At 41.1% G+C, this 20363-nt stretch overlaps 1 protein-coding gene across 16 annotated transcripts in view; it reads right to left on the reverse strand.

Moving 5' to 3' along the window:
* Window positions 1–20363, reverse strand: part of LOC119491208 (muscleblind-like protein 1) — a 75439-nt gene that overhangs the window by 42186 nt on the left and 12890 nt on the right. For 8 of the 16 annotated variants that reach the window (XM_037774957.1, XM_037774955.1, XM_037774958.1 and 5 more), the window contains exon 1: window positions 7967–8140. The exons of 2 other annotated variants lie outside the window; for them this stretch is intronic. In XM_037774957.1, the coding sequence (XP_037630885.1) occupies window positions 7967–8140 (174 nt within the window). Of the gene's footprint in view, window positions 1–7966; window positions 9021–20363 lie in introns of those variants that run through there. 6 more of the 16 variants (XM_037774949.1, XM_037774961.1, XM_037774960.1 and 3 more) reach the window with 1 other exon arrangement.

The following is a 20363-nucleotide window of genomic DNA, read 5'->3' on the forward strand; positions in this document are numbered from 1 at the left end:
CTTTGGAAATGTTGAAACAGGTTTCTATCCTAAGCCTTTTTTTGGCATCTACTTTTGGGAAATTGTGTTTCTCACATATGCAACTTAAAGAAAACATTTCCACTCCGCTTTATAACAACCATAACACCCTCGAACAGGCCGTTTAAAGTGATTACGGGGACGTAATACACTGCAGCTTCACCATAATGACACTAAGGAATGCCCTGTGTTATTGCAATAACAAGTTCACCCATACTCAAGGACATGTGGCATCACCAGCACAATCTTCACCTCCAGGATAATGTCATGCATAATGACACCCAATAGAGTGTTGGTAAGTTTAATATACATACATAGCACCAGGTTTTAATTAGGCTCAGGCAATAACAGCACCTTTATAGGCCTTTCGGTTAAGGATATGGCTGTGAAGTGTCTCACGATGCCCAATAAACTGGAGCTGACCAGCATCTTTGACGTCTCAGTGACTAAGTGTTTTGCTAAACGGCCAAGAAGCCTGAAACAGCTTACGTCTGGTCAACTGTGCACTGTTCAATTCACTGATTCAGTTTTCATTTGACACCTTTAAGCTACTGCAGGTGGACTGGGTGTGAAATGAATCCCCCCGGGGAACCAAATATAAGGCAAGTTTGTCTTCATTTAATAACAGTCAGGCGCCACACTGGCCAGAAAACTTTTGAGAACAACATTTATGTAAAAAAGTGTGTATAAAAGTGTTCCTCTGTCTTTGTTTCTTTGTCCTTGTTGGATGCTTTTGTTCTGACAACACACAACACTTTCTCTGACAATGAGCCAATCAAATTAAATCAAACCAATGGCTCTCTATCAAACACATTCTTTATGGGCTGTTTGTTTCACTGGCGCTATACAAAGAGGTAAAATCTAAACTTTCTGTCTTATTGGGTAGTTAGCATAAATCAACAGTTTATCACCAACAATATGTGTTAAATTAAAAGAAACATAAGGCAATATTTAATTATCGACAGATTGTGAATGTGACATATTGTATTTACCGCAGTTGTTAATGTCTAAACACTGAATGCTACGAGCCAAAATACTTGTATTTCAGTGTAAACCCGTCATCAGTGGTAGACAGATTGCTTTATTGACCCTTATGTGTGTAATTACATTTACTCAACTGTCCTTCAATGATGTGCCACTTTAATAAAAATATACTGAATATCTCAGGCTTCCATTGCACAAGAAAGAGAGACCGAAAAGAATGAGAGGAGTGTGAGATTGGTATGATAAAGCAAATGCTGTTAAAAAGCGTTTCATACCTAAAACTGCTATCTGGTTCACTTCTTCAAATGTTCAATAATTGAGTGAGGGCACACACCTTTCACATTTGTTGATATACAACAGGGAATGCAGAGGTTGCAGATTCAAGACGGTATAGTTCAGCTTCTGTATAGTTCATTCAATGAAATTGAGGCAATTGAATATGCAGTTTCAGCTTTTTATCTCTTCCTCCTTTTTTTTTCAATTCAATAAAATACACGTGTTATTAACATTTTCTGCGATGGTGAATTCCAACTTAAAAGCATTATGGGATTTTGTATTATCATACATCAGATGAGCAGATGGAGTCCAGACTCTAACAAACTCATAAATTCATTGGAACATACACAATACAGTGATGGAGTGAGATTGTGGGAATATTACATTATTCCACTGTGAAAAACACCACAAATTCAATTACAGTATCAAGAACTACAAGATAAATTATTTCAAAGTTCCAGGCAATGATACTAAAAAGAATTAAAGTTAGAGTAAAGCATTGGTAAATAGTAAATTAGAAAATGCACCCCAACCACAATACAATATTGTTTCTACAACACCTTGTAATAATTTTGTGGTAGGAACTTTTTTTAATCACTTTGTATTTGAATTTTAAAACATTTTGGTAATTTAATCTTTTTTTTTTTTGCAAAACATGGTCTTGACGGGCTGGAGGACCCTGAGGTTGAATACTGGTAATTGCCATCCCTATCATTTCTTGTGAAAATCCAAATAGTCAAAACCAAGTCCATGCAACATATATTTTCCTTTGAAACCTTCGAACTTTAACAGACAAAATCAAAATGCATCTACAGTATATATAGCTTTTAATCGTCACTTGTCCCTACAGAACGCAAAGTAATCACTACTAATTTATATCCATGACCACTTTGAAGTTTTTCAAGTAGTGTTGTTTTCTTTGAAGCAAGTAAATAAGTAAATTGGTAATTCCTGAGTGGGCTTGTTAGACTGCATGTTAACACTGAGTAACAATCTTTATTTAGGGCTAAAATATAATCAGCACAAAAAGAGAAATCTTTGTAGATAGGAAAACAGCAATTACAGCAACCACACCCCAAAACTAAAACCATATTATTCCTATGTATTCCTGATATAATGTATTCCCAATAGTAATAATTAAGCTAGTATATGTAAATTTAACAATGTACCATTTTGGTAGCTTAGAGGGGTTCCAGGGATTTTTACCAATAGTCCACCTAATATCTTAGTATTAATGACTGCTATTTGTTCTTGCCATAGAGAACAGCGGCTTCTGACAGTTACAGTACAGCGGATTCTAATAATGGTGATATGATTTTCCAGCAGAGACGAAATATTCAAATGTCAATAGAAATGATGAAAATCTTAATGATAAGAAATTACGTGCAAATTCAACCCACTGAGAGAATTTCAGCATTGGTCATCAGTAGCCAGTCCATCATACTGTATTGGAGCTGCCATGGCTCTTTGGCTCACTCTCACCTGTTTCCCATCACAGCCTAATGGTGAGTTTATTGTATTTCATCAGCTTAAATACCCCCAGATTTGCTTTTTATTCACTTACAATGAAACCAGCTTTGTCTCCAGCTGCTAATAGCAACACACTGCTGAATTTCTGTGGCAGGAGCCAAAAAGACAAGAAAATACCAAGCTTTTTAAATTGTTTCTCTAATCATAGACAGTTGTCTGAAAAGTCCAAAATTGGTCTGTGTCTTCAAAAACTGGCTGGCTGTTCAGTCATAGTGTTTTCTGATCCAGCACCTCTCTGGCTAAGGTTACGCAAATAAAAATCAGTAGTTTTCAGTAAGTCAAATTAGTAAGTTTTGTGTGAGCACACATGTACTGCCAGGAAGACATAAATAGGTAGTATTAAGCATTTGAACAAACAAGCAATGCTGACGTTTTTCTGGTGAGGATAGTTACTCGGCCTGTGCCCAGGTTGATGATTAAAACACAACAAACATTTTTATGCTATAAGACCATAGACTATATGTAAGAAGTGGACGCAGTCACCGTGACATTACCCATTGGTTTGTGGACTACGGTTTTGAAGCCTGAAGTTTGGCATTTTGGCCGTCGCCATATTGGTATTTGGCCATTGCCATGTTGTTTCACGTTGTTCCACAAGATGGTGGAGCTAATCACAACTGTACGCTGAATAAGACATTTTTAGTTGACTAAAAAAGTTATAATTAACTTTCATGAACATAAAACAGACTGTGAAAGGGTTAAAGTTGTAAGATGAAACCACAGACAACTTACTAAATGAACATCATGCAGTATTGAAGAAGACTTGAAACTAGCGATTGAGACCATGAACTCATGTTTACAATGTTTACTGAGGTAATAAATCAAGTGAGAAGTAGGGTCATTATCTCATAGACATCTATACAATCAGACTTCTTTTTGCAACCAGAGGAGTCGCCCCCTGCTGGCTATTAGAAAGAATGAAAGTTTAAGCTACTTCCACATTGGTTTCACTTCTTAGACCCGGAGGAAGCCCACTCTATAAGACCGGTGAAGTAGTTGTTATAATACTGCTGTCCTAATGCAAATTTAACCCATTCATTACATACAACTAAAATAACCCAGATGTTTTACCTATATTACTGCCAATACTACTGTAAAGGAGTAAATATACACTATGTGAAATAATTTAGAAGTTTCCTCACGTCTTTGTCAGGTTACTTTTCTTTGTTACTGTTGGGATTCCAGACTGAGAGGGTCAGTCTCTCTGTAATATCAGCCAATCCCACAGAGTCTCTGCCTCTGACTCATTTCCTGTTCGCCTCTATCACTTCATCCTCTGTTACGCCACCAATCAAATGAAACTTTCCACTACATTCACCACTGACAAACACCTTTTTTTGAGTGACTGAATGAAGTTTATGAAATAAAGACATCAGACCAACTGACAAGCCTTGCAACTGGCAAGAAACAGTGTTTTAAGAATAAAAAAAAGATACAGAACAACGTTCTTAAATCTGAGAAAGTGAGACTATTTGACTACAAAGAGACAGACAAAAAAAGCAAAGCTATCCATATGCCTTTCTATTCCTCCAGCCACAGGCCCTCCCCTTCCTTTGCCGGCCTGAATTTCAACAGGAATGAAGGGCGGGTGGTGTGCCAAATTGTCCAGAAGTGCGAAGCCACGTGTACCATCATCCATCCCCTTTACTCCCTTTTTGCCTCTCCACATCCTCCTGCCTGTCCTTCCCTATCCCCTTGCCCCTCTCTCCATGCCCAGCTATGTATTATAAATTCATCTGCAGATAAAGCAGATCTATCATTCTGTCATGGAGGCAGGGAGGGGAGGTAGACTGTGGAATGCCCTGGCACTGAGAGCAAGGGAAGGGCGCTGAGCATAGTGCTACGCTTCCTCGCACATTGCCTGCTGCGCCTACTCTCACCCTCTCCGGCTCAGTCTGCATGTCTGTTTTCATGATCCATACGATGCCCCTGCAACCCCCTACCCCCCCCTTCTCCATTCCTGTCTTACCTGTACCAACAAAACCCACCCAAGTCATCGGAGGTCCAACCAAGCAGCACAGAACTGCAATAACACAGTGCCTGGCTTAACAAGAAATCCTCCCCTGGTTATAAACCAACGTAAGCTGTGGCCTGGACTGACTTGACTGACTTCCAGCTCTGGTCTCCAGTTGCACTGAATAACACCCTGCTTGCCAATCAGATAGGAGACAAATTACAGGACATGTGCACAACATGGTAGACAGAACTCTAGGATCCTGAATCAGCATGCTCACTTGAGAGCCAAAATACCCAGATTGGCTTATGTGATATCAGTGTATCCAACACATTTCCAACATCTGGAATAATGAGGCAGCAGGCTGAAACGCTGCAGTGTGATTGACAGTCTGTGTGTGTGCATATGCTGTGTTTGTGACACATACACATGTACTTGTCTTCATATATAATATACTATATTACGGAAGGCCAATGCTAATGTTTGGCTCTCGGCCATGACACCTGCTGCCACAGCTGACCCTTTACACACACTCCTACTGTTGTGGTAAATTAAGTGTGACCAGATGTGTATTCACAGTGTATGGGCATCCATATCTGTGAACTGTGTATTGTACATTTATGACTGAAGGGAACATATTGCATTATCTTTTCTTCTTCTGACAGAGTTTTAGTTAGAAGTGAGTTGACACCTGACTTTGTCTCTGAAAAATTGTGTTTATACAATAGCAAACACATTTTGAGAGGAACTATGAGGTTATCAAATGGTTAATACTTAACATGAACATTCACTGGCAACAAATTTGTTTATCGCCAACGGTAATTAAAACATGATTAGTGGCTTTATTGTTATGGGGAAAGGGTATTGGTTACAGTTTACATTGAAAAACTCAATACTGACTTGAAGCATATGTTGTTTAGCCACGCTAGCAGAATGGTTCTAGGGATGGCAATGTTGGTCGATCAATTCACCATTTTGGTCCAGTGAAATATCTTAACCATTGAATGGATTGCCAGCAAACTTTGAGCAGACATTCATTGTCTCCAGAGGATGAATCCTACTGATTTGATGAATCCTTGACCAGGAGGTTGACATTTATGGTTTTGAGTGAAATTGCTCAAAAACTGTTGGATTGACTACCATGAAATTTGGCATATACTTCCAAGCCCCCCTCAGGATGAATTATAACAACTTTGGGGATCCCCTGACTTTCCATTCAGCACCATCCTCAGGTCAAATTTTTACTTTGTCCAATGCTTTGGTTTCTGACCAAATACCTCACCATTCTCATGAGCCTCAGCTGTACTTAGTTTTTACTTTTCAAATGTTTGCATGCTACCGCAAAAACCCAAGATGGTGACAATGGTGAACATTAAACTTGACATCACAAACTGCTAGCATGGCTGTAGAATCTTAGTCGTGTTAAAAATGTAACTAAATTCAACTAAAACTACAATCCTCCCTAACTTAGTGATCTTGTTGCTTAAAATTAACCACCCATCAAATTCCTGCCATAGTCCGTTTGGCTAGTCCGAATCAGAGTGGAATTGATACTTTTGGTTCTTTTTCTATTTAGTCTAGTTCGGTTTCACAGTGCACAAATTACAGCAGACTTAATAAAAAAAAACATATTTGGGGCGTGTACGACGGAGCGAATTCATCTTTTTCGTCTCAAAAGCTGCCACTTCATTGCAGGGAACCGTGAACTTTAAAATATTGCTGTTTAAGTGTTTTCACTTTGGCCTGTCACTCATCTACCGTGCGTACAAAACCCTTCTCCTTTATTTGGCATATTCTGTATGTTCTCTTCAGCAGATGTCAAGCACATCAGACTTCTGCAGAAGTCCAGGTCAGTCCTCTCCAACTCATGTTAACCAGTTATTTACCTGTGTCCATCTCAACAAATGCAAAGACCACCTCTTGCCAGCAATCTTGGTGCACTTTTTGGTCCGCACCAGAGTTTGATTACTGCATTCACAACTGCCCAAACGATTCACACCAGAGTTTGATTAAAACGGAAAAAAATGTTGGTTTGTGAAAATGTCCTTAGGCGTTCATCATCTTCTTCTTCATCATCGTTTGCTCAATGCATTTTGAAGGAAACATTACTGCCAAAATTATGATCACTGGCAATGTTGTGTCCAGTCCAGAAAGTGCCTACATTCTTGTACAGTTGCTCATAAACTGAATTTGTAAGAGACAGGGTTGGTTGACACATCCTGTGATAACAGATGCCAAAAAAATCCAACTCACTCATTATTGCAGTTTTTACCTAAACTAAACTCAAGCCCTTTCATTGCGGTCTGTTGACACTAAAGACATTCTAATCAGCTGTGCTTTTGAGCATCAGGGAAACATTTCTCGCCAGAGTGAATACGCAGCGTTCTGTAATGAATCCCTCAATATACTGTATATATTTGTCTTTTCTTTCACAACTTATCGACCCGGTCAATTCTATTTTCCTCCCTCTTTCCATCTTCTCCCCTGTTTGATTTTTCTTCCCACCCCCCCACCTGTCTCTCTGAGAGAGAGAGAGAGAGAGAGAGAGAGAGAGAGAGAGAGAGAAAGAGAGAGAGAGGAGAGCTGCATAGTGGGAGTGTGTTGTCCCAGTGCCAGGGCAAAAATAGACAGTAAATTACAGAGCCTTCTGAGAACACCCCACTGTGCTGCATGACCTCAAAATAACACACACAGACATATACTCACAGACTCACATGCAAACATGAAATACACAGTATGCTGCCCTACTTCTATATTTCCCATTCAGCCTGTTGATGTGACGATCACACAGAAACTTTTGCAATGTGGCAACCGGCAGTCCTGCGCTAAAGTTATGTGCCAGTGAAGGAAACTCTGAGTCTGATTCACAGATGTTAATGCGATTACGGCCTCATCTCAGCTTACCAAGACACACACGCACACTCTTAAAAAAGTATTAATACACGTATGTATTTACCCTCTTGCCATGGCTTAACCTTGTGGCTAAAGAAACAATATCCTTACAGCCCACTACAGCCTGTTCTCCCCTGCATCAAGCCCTAAATCACCACCTTCTCTTTAGGTCTGAACAAGTTCTGGCATCCCCAAAAACCCAGACGTAGAACTTAAAGCTTCCTGAAGACAATGCTCGTTATCGCTGCACGCTAGGAAAGAGAGAAGACAGGGCAGTGATGAATGAATATTGCAGGCGTTTGTCATACTCACCTTGAGTGAGTCAAAACAAGCAATGACTCTGCCGTTTTCCACTTGACAGCTCTTGGCAGGGTGGGCGAACTTGCACTCGCTGTCCGGCCGCGAACACGTTCCTCTCTGGAACTCCCGACAAACCTCCAATGTCAGCCACTTTGTGTCCCGGATCTGTGACATATTCACCGCCATTTGGAACCAGGCAGGAGGGGTCGAATAAAAGGAATTGGTATCCAGCGAATGCAGTTATATATGCGTCTTTGTGTTTCTAATGACACTGGGGCAAATAATGAGAAAGAATAGGTAAAGGACATGGGAAAAAGAGTAGTTTTAAGAGGTTTTGTCCCCAGGGTTTTGGTTCTGAGGTGAAGCCTGTGAGGCCTGGGACTCGCCTACCACCTGCGGCCCATCCTAAGAGTCTGTTTGTGGCTGTTATAGGAATCCTTCACCACCTGTCACCCAGGGCCTGGGCTGGTGACGGCCACAGGGGTTTGCTTTGTAATCTCTCTCTCTCTCTCGTTCTCTCTCTCTCTCTCAAACACACACACCAGTTCTGGCTATCGCCTCGCTCCTCGGCTGAACTGTCAGATGAGATGAATGGCAAAACACATTATCGATCGAGCTGGCCCATGATGAAAAGATGCAGGGCTGGAGGAGAGGATGAAGGAGGAGAAGGAGGAGCAGGAGGAGGAGAAGGCTGTAGTGGACAGGACGGCCAAGAGACAATCTCCTTCCGCTCACAGGAGAACGATAAAAGCTGTCTGTCTTCAGTATCTGGCTCTGTCTGCAGAGGAGGGGGGTGACTTCCACAGAGGAGGACTGAGTGGCATGGATGGATGGATGGATGGATGGATGGAGCGAGGTCTGGCTGGCAGACAGAGCAGGTGATGGAGGGAAGGAGGGAGGTGTCAGTGGCGTGGAGAGAGGCTCAGCGGACGGTGTTGGCAGTCCTGGCAGTCCTGGGGCTCCTGGTGTGGCTGGCAACTCCGGCACACATGGACAGGCACAGAGGCAGAGGCGGCTTCAGTGGAGCCAAACAGCCACAGGGGTCACCGAAAGAAGGCACTTCTCTCTGTGGAGGAGGAGGGAAGAGTGTCAGTGGAGCACGGCTTAACGCACTCGTACACACGCACACACCGACGCACACGGCGAGGTTAATACACTCAGCCACACATTTGGATTCATGCACACAGCTTCATTCGAACACGTTTCCAAGTCATTCTTTTGCATATCCTCTCTCACTGTAGCCCCTCGCAGACAGAGACTGCCAGGCTCTCGGCTGGAAAATCAAATCAAACACCATATCGCTAACAGTAAAGCTCACACATTCAGGCGCAGACAATTTATTTCAAAGGACGACAGCGAAGAAGAGAGAGATCAAGAGACAGAGAAGAAAGAAAGTGAGAAGAATTCTGTGTTTTGTGTCCAAAAACATGACCCATAGAGATGGATGATACTAGATACCACGCAGTATTTTATGAAACAGTATTGATAATAAATGCTCATTCTGACTGTAGTTTATGAGAATCAGATTTTTTTTTAAGTATAAATACTTTTGTAATTACGTTTAAATGATTATTGTAATTTGCATAGATGATCCTTTAAAAACACTAGTGCAGTGCCCATTCGGAGCGCGTGCCCATTCGGAGCGCGTGCCCATCCGGAACGGACCAATTGCTTGGTCCCCAGAAGTTCCTCTTGCAGCTTTGAAAACCGCGATATGGCGGCTCGCACCCGCCGAGTGTGAAGTTGATTGGATGAATGGTTCTCGAGATATGCGAAGTGCAGTCCTACATGCATACACAGACAGACAGACGGAGATTCCTTCCTTAATAGTTAGATGATGCTGCTACAGCACCATCGATCGGCCAAATAGCACTAAATTTGCCATAGTGATTCAGACATCATATCGCCACATGTTCACCAAATGTGGTCCCAATAGCACAAAGCGTTCACGAGATATGACATTTTTGGTAATATAAGCCCTACCCACAGCATTTGAGCTAATTTTGATGGCCAGCTATCGCAAACTGTATGTAACAGCAACAATCCAAAAGATTAACTGTTTCCAGCTTGATCCAGAGATGTTCTCTACCAAATTTGGTGATGATTGCTCAAAATTTGTGGAAGGAGCAGCAGAAAATGCAAATTTTGAATTTTGTTTCTGAGACCTTTCAAAGGTTACACGCCAAAACGTATAGTTCATTGTTATAGCGCCACCATCTGGTGAAATTGCACCAGATCCAACACTGCACTCCCTTGAATCCGGAATAACGCACCCACCAAATGTGAAGTATCGAATGAGTGATTCTTGAGATATATGAATAACACACAGAAGGACAGATAGAGATTATTTGCTTTATGGTTCGATTATACAAACAAATGAAAATAAAACTATTTCAGTCTTTTACACTTTCATGGGAAATTCCTAATACATGTTTAAAATGAGACATATTTTCACAGAGCAACTGAAACTGATCCTTTCCTAAAAAAAACAAAACAAGAGAGCCTGTGCTGTTGTGTAAGAAAACAATGTACCTTTTTTTTATAGGCATCAATAACAAATGAGCAAGCGTTTGAGTATAAAAGTATTGATTTGTGAGTTATCAATCTGCCCATCCCTGGTGAGATTGGAAACGGCCAATCAGCTGGCTGTGTGGTTCCTGCATCACTGTTGGCAGGTGGCCAGGTGAGACAAGAGAGATAAGCACTAATTGAGGTCATTATGAGAGAGAGAAACGAAAGAAAAAATGTGACACATTTCTGCTTTTTTTTTTGCCACACACATTCCTGCATGCTCCTTAAATTGACTCATCCAAACACTCGCTTAACTCTGCTCACATCCGGATGTAGAAAGAACAGACTGCCCCCCAAAACTCCTACAGCTGCTACGCTGCAGTAAGAGCCCTTAACCCTACATCCCACATGTGGTTACATCACTTCGAAGTGCCCCACACTCAGGTGTAATGCTTTTATGCTGATGTGCACTGCACTGATATGACTTCTGTATAAAGCAACCATCCAGACAGACGTTTTTTGTGGGCATGATGTAAATAAAAATACTTTATTTAGAGTAACCCCTCTGTTATTCAAGTATCCCTGTTATTCATACAGTAGCCCTGTCCCTAAATATGCTTTGATATGGTTTGAGTCAACAACAGAACACCCTGCTCTGTCTGCTGGGCTGACGCGGCCTGTTGAGTTTTTTCTGTGTTCATGTGCTGATGGGGAAACACCAAGAAGAAACAATAAGAAAGACACGCACATCCAGTGTCCGATGGATGCTGGATCAAAGAAATATCTAGCAGAATCAAAACAGATAGATCCGCTCACCAAACAGCTCCCTTAAGACTCTACAGTCAGCTGTCAAACACTTTTACAAGCTATGTTTGTTGGAAAATTAAACCACAAAGACAAACCGCAACAAAGATGAATGGTGTGAAAAAACTGTAGCTTGCACTTTGTGGTTGCATTGGATGACAGAGTTTCCCAAAACGACACTTACAAAAAAAAAATGAATGTATCATTTGGTCAAAAACATCCAGCATGCATGTTTGCTACCCACGTGATGAAACAAATTCAGGCATTTTACTGCCAGAACTGTCACAAGGCATTCTGGGAACTGAAATAAATGATAAACTAAAACACAAAAGTGATTTACAGCTATTTATCTGAAAATAATACTAAACACAGATTGATGTCAAATGATTCATTGAATTTTTTTATATATCTCAAATCACTAATACTGCCAAAAAAAGTGGTGGTTTTGAAGAAAAATGAGCACAAAAAAAGATGAAAGCGAGAGACGAAGGAAGGAAAAGAATATAGTCAAAATACTCCCTCGGTCAAACATTGATTGCTTATGTGTCATGCTCTCTCTCTTTTCCTATTTGATCCAGTCACATCTGTGGTGAACTACTTTTTCAGCTCAAAGCTGATATTTTGGGCAGTGTGTGTGTGTGTGTGTGTGTGTGTGGACAAGGAAAGAGGCCAGGGCAGCCCACTGTATCTGGCAGGAAGACTGTGGTAAGGAGAGAGAATACAGAGAGGGCTACTATTACCAGTGGCAAAATGTGTCTTCTGCATCGCCTATTCTTACTCACTTCCTGACCTCTCCTATAACTCTCTGTATGGCACTGCTACATCCCAGATGTTAGGATTGTAGGTGACTTTTTTAGTGCAAATAAAAGCAGGAAGACCTACATATAAAATGCAAATGACCTCAAGAATGTTTATTTATTTAAAGGGAAATCTTATTTTCATGTTTGTGGCCATTCTGATTTTGGGTCATACTAAAGGCTTGTCACTATACACAGGACGAGTTTCTGCCGCGTTGTTTCAGTCATCCGTCTCATTTGAGTTTGACAGAACAGATATGCTTCTATTCTAATTAGAGATCTACCAATCAAATGTGCCAGATCAGTATCGGGGCCAACAGTGACGTTATTAAACCAAATCTGACCTATCCACAATTAAATACAGTTTCTTTGTCATAGTCATTATAAAATCCACTATTTCTGCTATCAGGGACATTCATTAAGTCACAGCAGGCTGCAGACACACTGCTCTGCTAACATGCTGCTTTCACCGTGTAACTTTCACTACAGTGACACTTTGCTCTCGCCATCTCTGTTGTATATTCGGGAAGCACAACTCTGGCGAAACAACCATTGGGACACCTCCGGGTCTGAAAAATGAAGCCAATGCACAAACCTTTTAAACTAGCATTATTTCTAATAGCCAGCAGGGGGCGACTCCTCTGGTTGCAAAAAGAAGTCTGATTGTATAGAAGTCTATGAGAAAATGAGCCTACTTCTCACTTGATTTATTCCCTCAGTAAACATTGTAAACATGAGTTTATGTTCTCAATCGCTAGTTTGAAGTCTTCTTCAATACAGCATGAAGTTCATTTAGTAAATTATGGTCCCATTTAGAGTCAAATAGACCATAAAATAGGGTATACGTTAGGGCATGGCTACCTTTTGATTGACAGGTCCGCTCTGGGTGTTGTCCGTGTTTTCGTCATACAACTTTAACCCTTTCTCAGTGTGTTTTCAGTTCATGAAAGTTAGTTGTGATATTTTGGTCAGCTAAAAATGTCTTATTCAGCGTTCGGTTGTACTTGTAGCTCCACCCTCTTGTGTCACTTTTGGTTGCAAAAAACAATATGGCGACGGCCAAAATGCCAAACTCGAGACTTCAAAAAGACATTCTACAAACCAATGGGTGAAGAAACGGTGACTACATCTACTTCTTATATACAGTCTATGGAAACAACGTATTTTGGGGATGCAGCGTGAGCCTCCTAAAGGTTCCCACATAAACCTTGAAATTATAAAAATAAAAATAATTTGAATTAAACACTGATATTAGATTCTGTAGCTAACTGCACGAGGAACTACTTTTGGTGAAACGGTATTCGTGTACTGTATCTATATATTTCTAACGCCAACAGATCATGAATGCATTTGAGAAATGGGATCGACTCTACCTTACTGTATGCTACATATATTAAGTCAACTCAACACATAACCCACCACTAAACAGCATAATAGGGCCTGTATTTTCAATGTGTGTGTATTTGAGGTAGAGGGAGATGGAAAGTTTTACAACTGATTCTCAATAAGAAAAAAAACAACATACAATTGCAAACCTAAATTACCATTTTGGGCCAGAAACATGGCTCACCACAGTCCTGTCATTGTTATTTCAGAGAGGCTACTGGTCTAAGCAGAGCGGAAACCCACTAAAAATCCAGTAGCATTGAACTCTAGCATCCACCGACATAAAAGACAATATGCCCCATTTGCAATGGCTGCATGAATGAAAAAGAAGCAAATAGCTGGAGAATGTAAACAAATTAGATTAGACAAACTTTCCCTAGAGTCCTGAGGCAATGTCATGCCAGTTTTCTCAAAGGAGTTATGTTTTGTGTGGATTTTCACACAGCACTTGTGTGAGATACCCCGGTGGAAACAGCTATGACAAAATGAGCAGCCGTGAGCTTTGACATCGAATGAAGTCGATTTAATAAATGGGGCTCCACCTAACGTGTATTATTAGCCCACAGTTCCACACGGATGTATCCCGTGCCAAAAAGCTTGAACTAAATTCCCATCAAACAACCCATTTGAAAACCCGAAAGTGAGTGAAGCTCATTAGACGAGGCTCACGTCAAAACAGAGGATTAAAAGTAAAAAAAAAAAATGTGAGAAATTACTCTGGCGTTGAGGGAATATATAAATAAAGGAGTCATCAATAAGCATCTTAGCATGTGTGAATAATGCATGTGGCCATTTCCCGTAGCCAGAGGCAGGAGATATTATTACACCATCAGATCAACTAGCCAAGGTAATAAGTTGGAGACGAGAGGGAGGTAGAGGAGGCTGGGGATATTACAGTACGCAACCCCCAACCTCCTAACGCCCCGACTCACACTAAAGACACACACTTCATTAAAAGTTTAGAGAGAAAAATCTTAGCTATACATTTTTGTCTCACAGCTAAACTTCAGCTGTTGACACGCGGTCTGGACAAAGCAGAGTGTAATGCCGAGAGTGTCACCGGGGTTCATGTCTCCATCTCCTCGTCTAAAGGGAGCCCTGATCCTGTGCTAATCCGTCTGCTAAAATGGTGCCACTCGTTTGGCCGAACTCCGGATTATTTCATGGCTGTGACAACTGTCCAGGAAAAACACACAGTTTTAGCCCCCAGTGACCCCGCTGCTGCTGAATAACTGACTGTTAAGACCCAATTACATACACAGTTAATGTGTTTTAATAGGCTACATGTATGGGAATATTAACAAATGGTGGTGTTCACAGCAAAAACTGGATTCTGTTTATTAGTCCCTACATACTTTTGGCTTCATCTACCTGAGCCAGTCTTATTTTCGTTGGAAACGTAAATCTTTTTCATTACTGCTGTTGAAATTAACACCGAGCTGTAGAACTGCAACAATTAATCAATTAATCGATTAGTTGTCAACTATCAAGTTAATTGCCAACTGTTTTGATAATAGATGAATCGGTTTGAGTGATTGAGTGAGTGTGAATTCTCCGATTCCAGCTTCTTGAATGTGAATATTTTCTGGTTTCTAGGGTGAAGAAAACATAAGGAATCCATTGGCATCAACCATGTCATACCAGCTTGTCATGAAAGAGGCTCCAAACTTGCGCTAAATTTTGCAGAGGAAAAAACTGTCATGGCCATTTTCAAAGGGGTCCGTTGACCTCTGACATCAGGATATGTGAATGAAAATGGGTTCTATGAGTACCCACGAGTCTCCCTTTTACAGACACTTTATGATAATCACATGCAGTTTGGGGCAAGTCATAGTCAAGTCAGCACACTGACACACTGACAGCTGTTGTTGCCTGTTGGGCTGCAGTTTGCCATGTTATGATTTGAGCATATTTTTATGCTAAATGCAGTAGCTGTGAGGGTTTCTGGATAATATTTGTCATTGTTTTGTGTTGTTAATGTATTTACAATAATAGATATATACATACATTTGCATAAAGCAAGCATATTTGCCCACTCCCATGTTGATAAGAGTATTAAATACTTGACAAATCTCCTTTAAAGGTACATTTTGAACAGATAAAAAATTTGATTAATTTGCAATTAATCGCAATTAATCATGTGCTATCGTGATTCATTTTGATTAAATATTTTAATCGATTGACAGCCCTACAATTAACCAATCGATTAATCGAGAAAATAATCAAAGGATTAATCAACAATGAAAATTATTGTTAGCCGCAGCCCTATCTGAGCTGCACATCTTGATATATTAATGTTTCGTGCTTGGTGCAAGCCACATGGAATTGCACTTTCTTTTTATGGCAGGGCCTCTCGCACTGTTAACACAAGCCACATTCGGCCCTGCATCTGAGAGCAATACAGAGGGAGAGAGAGAGAGAGAGAAATGGAGTGAACAGGGGCCAGAGACGGGAGCCATTTATTCACCTTGAATGACTTCCAGAAAAGAAAAAAAGTGAGGGAAGATGAAGAAAAGAAAGCAGGAGAGCATTGAGCATGATTTCCTATGTCTGACCTTTTAAACACAACAGAGGGAGACACAAAAAGTGCAGTGGTCAAAACTTGAACTATAAAGTAAGAGGAAAACAATTTCAAAACAAACTCCCCAAGAGAGTCGCAGTGTAAACTCTGATCTGTAAAAGGGCCCTTGGACTTGTTGTCTAGCAACCAAAAGGTCTTGTTTGTTTAGGCGGCTAGATGACGGTTCAGACATTCCTTAAGTGTTACAGGCTCAGAATCAGATTTTCGTGCTCTTTCTCATAGGATGCTGGGAAATATGGCTGATTAGTGGTTTGCACCTTCTGGAAAGCAAAAGAGAGAAAAGGAAGGAGGGAGGGAGGGAGGGGGAATTCAGTAATGCGAGAGGTTAAAGGGCGCTGACTGCAGCAGCAAAAAGCAGATGCTGGACGTTTCGTATTACACCGCATCGCCGGCTGACCAGGATATCATCTATATACGACCTGAGCTGCCCTTTATTCTGATAGGGGCGCTGGGAAGGAGAGAGGCCGTGGGAGAGGCTGTGCGAGACAAACAGAGTAAAGGAGACCAGAGGTGGTGACAGGGGAAGGATGGAGGCTAGAGGGAGAGTGATGGGAGGCAAACAGCAGCAATTAGTACAAGTTGGTGAGAGACAGAGGTTGGTGTCTGGTAGTGAGAGGACAAAAAACAAGGGGAGTACTTGGCAGGTATAAAAGAGGATGAATCAGAGGGAGGGGAAAAAGCAGAGTTTTGTTCCATTTCAAAGCCCTGCTGGCGCTCTGCTGCGATACCATCTTGACATTTCTCATCTCTCTTCATTTATCTTTCTCTGATCCCCACCTGTTCTCCTTTTTCTATTTCTCTTCACGCGTACGCTCCAGTGTTTTTTCCACTTTTTTTTCTCTCCCCAAATCTTTTTCTCCTTCTTAGAAATCTGCTCGCCTTCTGCTAAACTTGCACCATCATGTGACATAAACAATGAAAGCGGCTCGTCTTTTAATAGTAGCCGACCGTCCTCGTTTTTATTTCGCCCACCGTCTCGCCCCCCCCCCGTGTCTCTCCCTTTCGTTTCCTTGTTCACACAACACCTTATGCTGCAGTGCCACGGTAATGTGCTGCAAGGTCATCATCGCCACGGCAACTAGGGAAACCATGTTTAAAAGCAAGGACAAAGTGGTTAATGGTGTCAGGTCTGGCTTGATATCACAGCAGTGTGGTGGAAATCATATGAAAGACAGGAACTTTTCAGATGAGCTCTGTGACATCTGAACAGTATCGCCCACCAGACGCCCACGCTGTCCATAATTTGAGCTAATGGTCACGCTTCTTGGAAGGAAAAAAAGTCACAGATTTATGGACTAAATTAATTTGCAATCCCACTGAACCAGACAGCAAAAAAAAAAAAGCTGAGACAAACCACAAAAACACTCCATGCTGACAATTATAAAAAAGTTACTTATAATGAAACATTACGAAGGGCTGTATATGTGACTGTAACGTTAACACTGCTTTATTGTCGTGTTCAAAGGAATGAGTGCAGGACTGATATAGAGACGACCAAAATAAAATGAAAATACCAAAGTCATGCACACAACTGTCACAGTAGAAGAGAAAATGTCTGGTAGAAATCACGACTCTCAGTTTACCACAGCTTGATCCGACCCTGAAGCCTCAAGACAGATAAAGTCCCACGGTATTTCTTTCTCTTTCTTAAAATTACATGGTGCTGAAATATTTCCATCCGGACTATATATTTCCCCATTTGCTGTAGCTTAGAATATGGACAGACACTGTATGAAGAAGCTACTGTAGAAGAATAGTGGCTACTGTAGCTAGCAGAGATTTCATTCCCTAGAAAAACACAGCAAATGACAGTATTTGCTGCTTATATGAAAACACAGAACTGTGTATTTGATGGCTTTATTGGACTGTTTTTCACAGTTTATTTATGAGCCGGCGTTACAGAAAAGGAAACTGCTGACCATCAGCTGCCTGATCACTTGATATAGGCCAGGAGGTGAGCTGGAGCCTCAGGCATTGCCAGTTTAGGATTTCAAACTTTTGTGAACCCTGATGACACAATTTACCAACAGGAATACAAAGCAGCTGACTATTGGTCACAACACTGGACTTGGTCATGACTAACAATTTAGTACTATACTACTTTCTGTGTTGTTTTATCTAATTAACAGCAGCTATTTAGCCAAGCTACTATGATGTTCATTGACGGACCGCTTCAAGGGTTCTTTAAGGGATGTCAACGGTTAACCACCGAGAATATTTTTGACCGGTTACGCATGTCCATCTTTCGGTTAATTTACGGTCTATACAGTCTATTAATTTGCTGGGCGCCCCAGACAGGACGCTCCACGGCACTGGAGCCCAGTGTGTGCAAAACAGCTGTAAACACACATCTGTGTCGCTCTGAGAACGGATTACAGAGCAGGTGAGAAAGCAGGCAAATGAGTAACAGTATCATCATCGATCGATGCATCATCTGATTGGCTCTTCTGATCGGCCTTTATAGAGCCCACCTATCAAACTATTTCAAACAAGTATGAGCTGATCGGAGGCCGATTCATTGGAACACCCTTAAATGCAGCAATGAACTTAAGCAAAGCCAACAAAAAATACAATAAAAGGCAAGACATTTACAAAACGAATGTCCAATGTCAACACCTCTAAATGGATACAACATTTCGAAATGCAGCGCCAAAGCTCATTGCGTAAATGGAGTGCCAGAGTAAAAGGAAAGTACCGTTTGTATTCCAGCCCTGTTTCCTTAAAAAATACTTTCCCATACAACTAAACTGCATTCTCAATTACGTTTTGGAAGGAAAAGCATTTTGTCGTGGATTACGTTTGTCTTTGATCAATCACAAATCCTGGGAACGTAATTTTGTGGGAGACAGGGTTGTGTATTTCACATAATTTTGCATTTTTTCCTAAAAAATTAACCAGTTAGTTACTGGTAAATGGATGTCGGGCTATCAAATGCAAAATTGACAGAAACGGACACCCCTAGTTGGAATGTATTGTAGCTGAACATCCAATATTACGTTTATTCATTTTACACAAACAGAAGTACGGACACAACTCCAACACTAGAAAAGTGCACTCAGTAGAGTGCAGATCTCCACCAGGTGTGCATCTCCTTCTCATCTCCCAAACAAAGAAGAGTCGAATCTCACTCAATTGTCCTTCCCGGTTCCATTACAGTCAAGGTGGCGGCAAAGATAACAAAAAAAGGTATTTATTCATCTCATATTGAGCCTAACTTTAGTGGATCATAACATATCGGGTATAAAATTAATCTGCAGATCCTCCGGTTCAAAGTGAGACCAAACTTTTCTATGGATGTCAGTTGTTGAGCTATGACAAAGGCCAAAATGTGGCCTGCAATAGACTAGGTTAAGCTTGTTTTTAGCCTAACCGATTGCCGGAAATGCCTTTTGCTACTGAAGCAGTTGTTGATCACTTGTGGTTAAGAGGAGTGAGGAGTCAGCAGTCAATGACGGTATAAAACAGTCAATAAAGTAGGTTTCTCAAACATTCTGAATCATCGCAACCACAAGAGGTCCTTCAGCATATACAGTCAAGAATGAGCACAAAAAACAGTAGGCAGATGGGTCCAGTAGTTTGCAAGATCAGCCGCGGACAGACAGACAGATGCACACACACACATGACCGAACGCATGAAATAAATGTTGAGTTAACGCATCAAAGTAAAAAAGTAAAAGTAATATTCAAGATTTACATAATATCCTTATTAATGATGGAGACATGGCTCATTAAGAAAACAAATGACAGACATGACAGTTAATATTGGATGCTGGATACATTTCCACTTTTACTTTTGCCAAAGATATTGCGCTTGATCCCCATAAATATTCTGTACATCTCAGTCACAATAAAAACCTTTCTTTTCTCTTTTTTTTTAAAACTGCCTGAGGAACACTCGAGCGATGGACATCTCGGTGACATTAGTGAGCAGAAATACCTTGCCGAGGGGACAAGCGTATTAGTAATGCTCACACGTGAACCCTGTCCGACAAACGCTCGGTCCCACCCCGTGCGAGCTTGAGATCTGATCCGACAGTCTTTCGGTTCTGAGTGCTGGTCATTCTGAAACGATACTCCATTACGATGATGTTTCCACAGATTGTACCATCAGGGTAATCTTAGACTTCATTCCATTTCTAGCTTTTGACACACACACACACATTAGTATTGACCACAAACCATGAGACAGCAGATCTGCATCATCTTACGGAGGATACGCAACTACAGAGATGGATGGAAGGTCAGTCGGTGCATTGATATTCAGCACACAGCTATATGAGTAATATGTATGCATATGCACAACATCAACTATCTCCCTTGGTGCGCGCTC

This window comes from Sebastes umbrosus, chromosome 7 (assembly GCF_015220745.1).
Source record: "Sebastes umbrosus isolate fSebUmb1 chromosome 7, fSebUmb1.pri, whole genome shotgun sequence".
Taxonomy (NCBI): Eukaryota; Metazoa; Chordata; class Actinopteri; order Perciformes; family Sebastidae; genus Sebastes; species Sebastes umbrosus.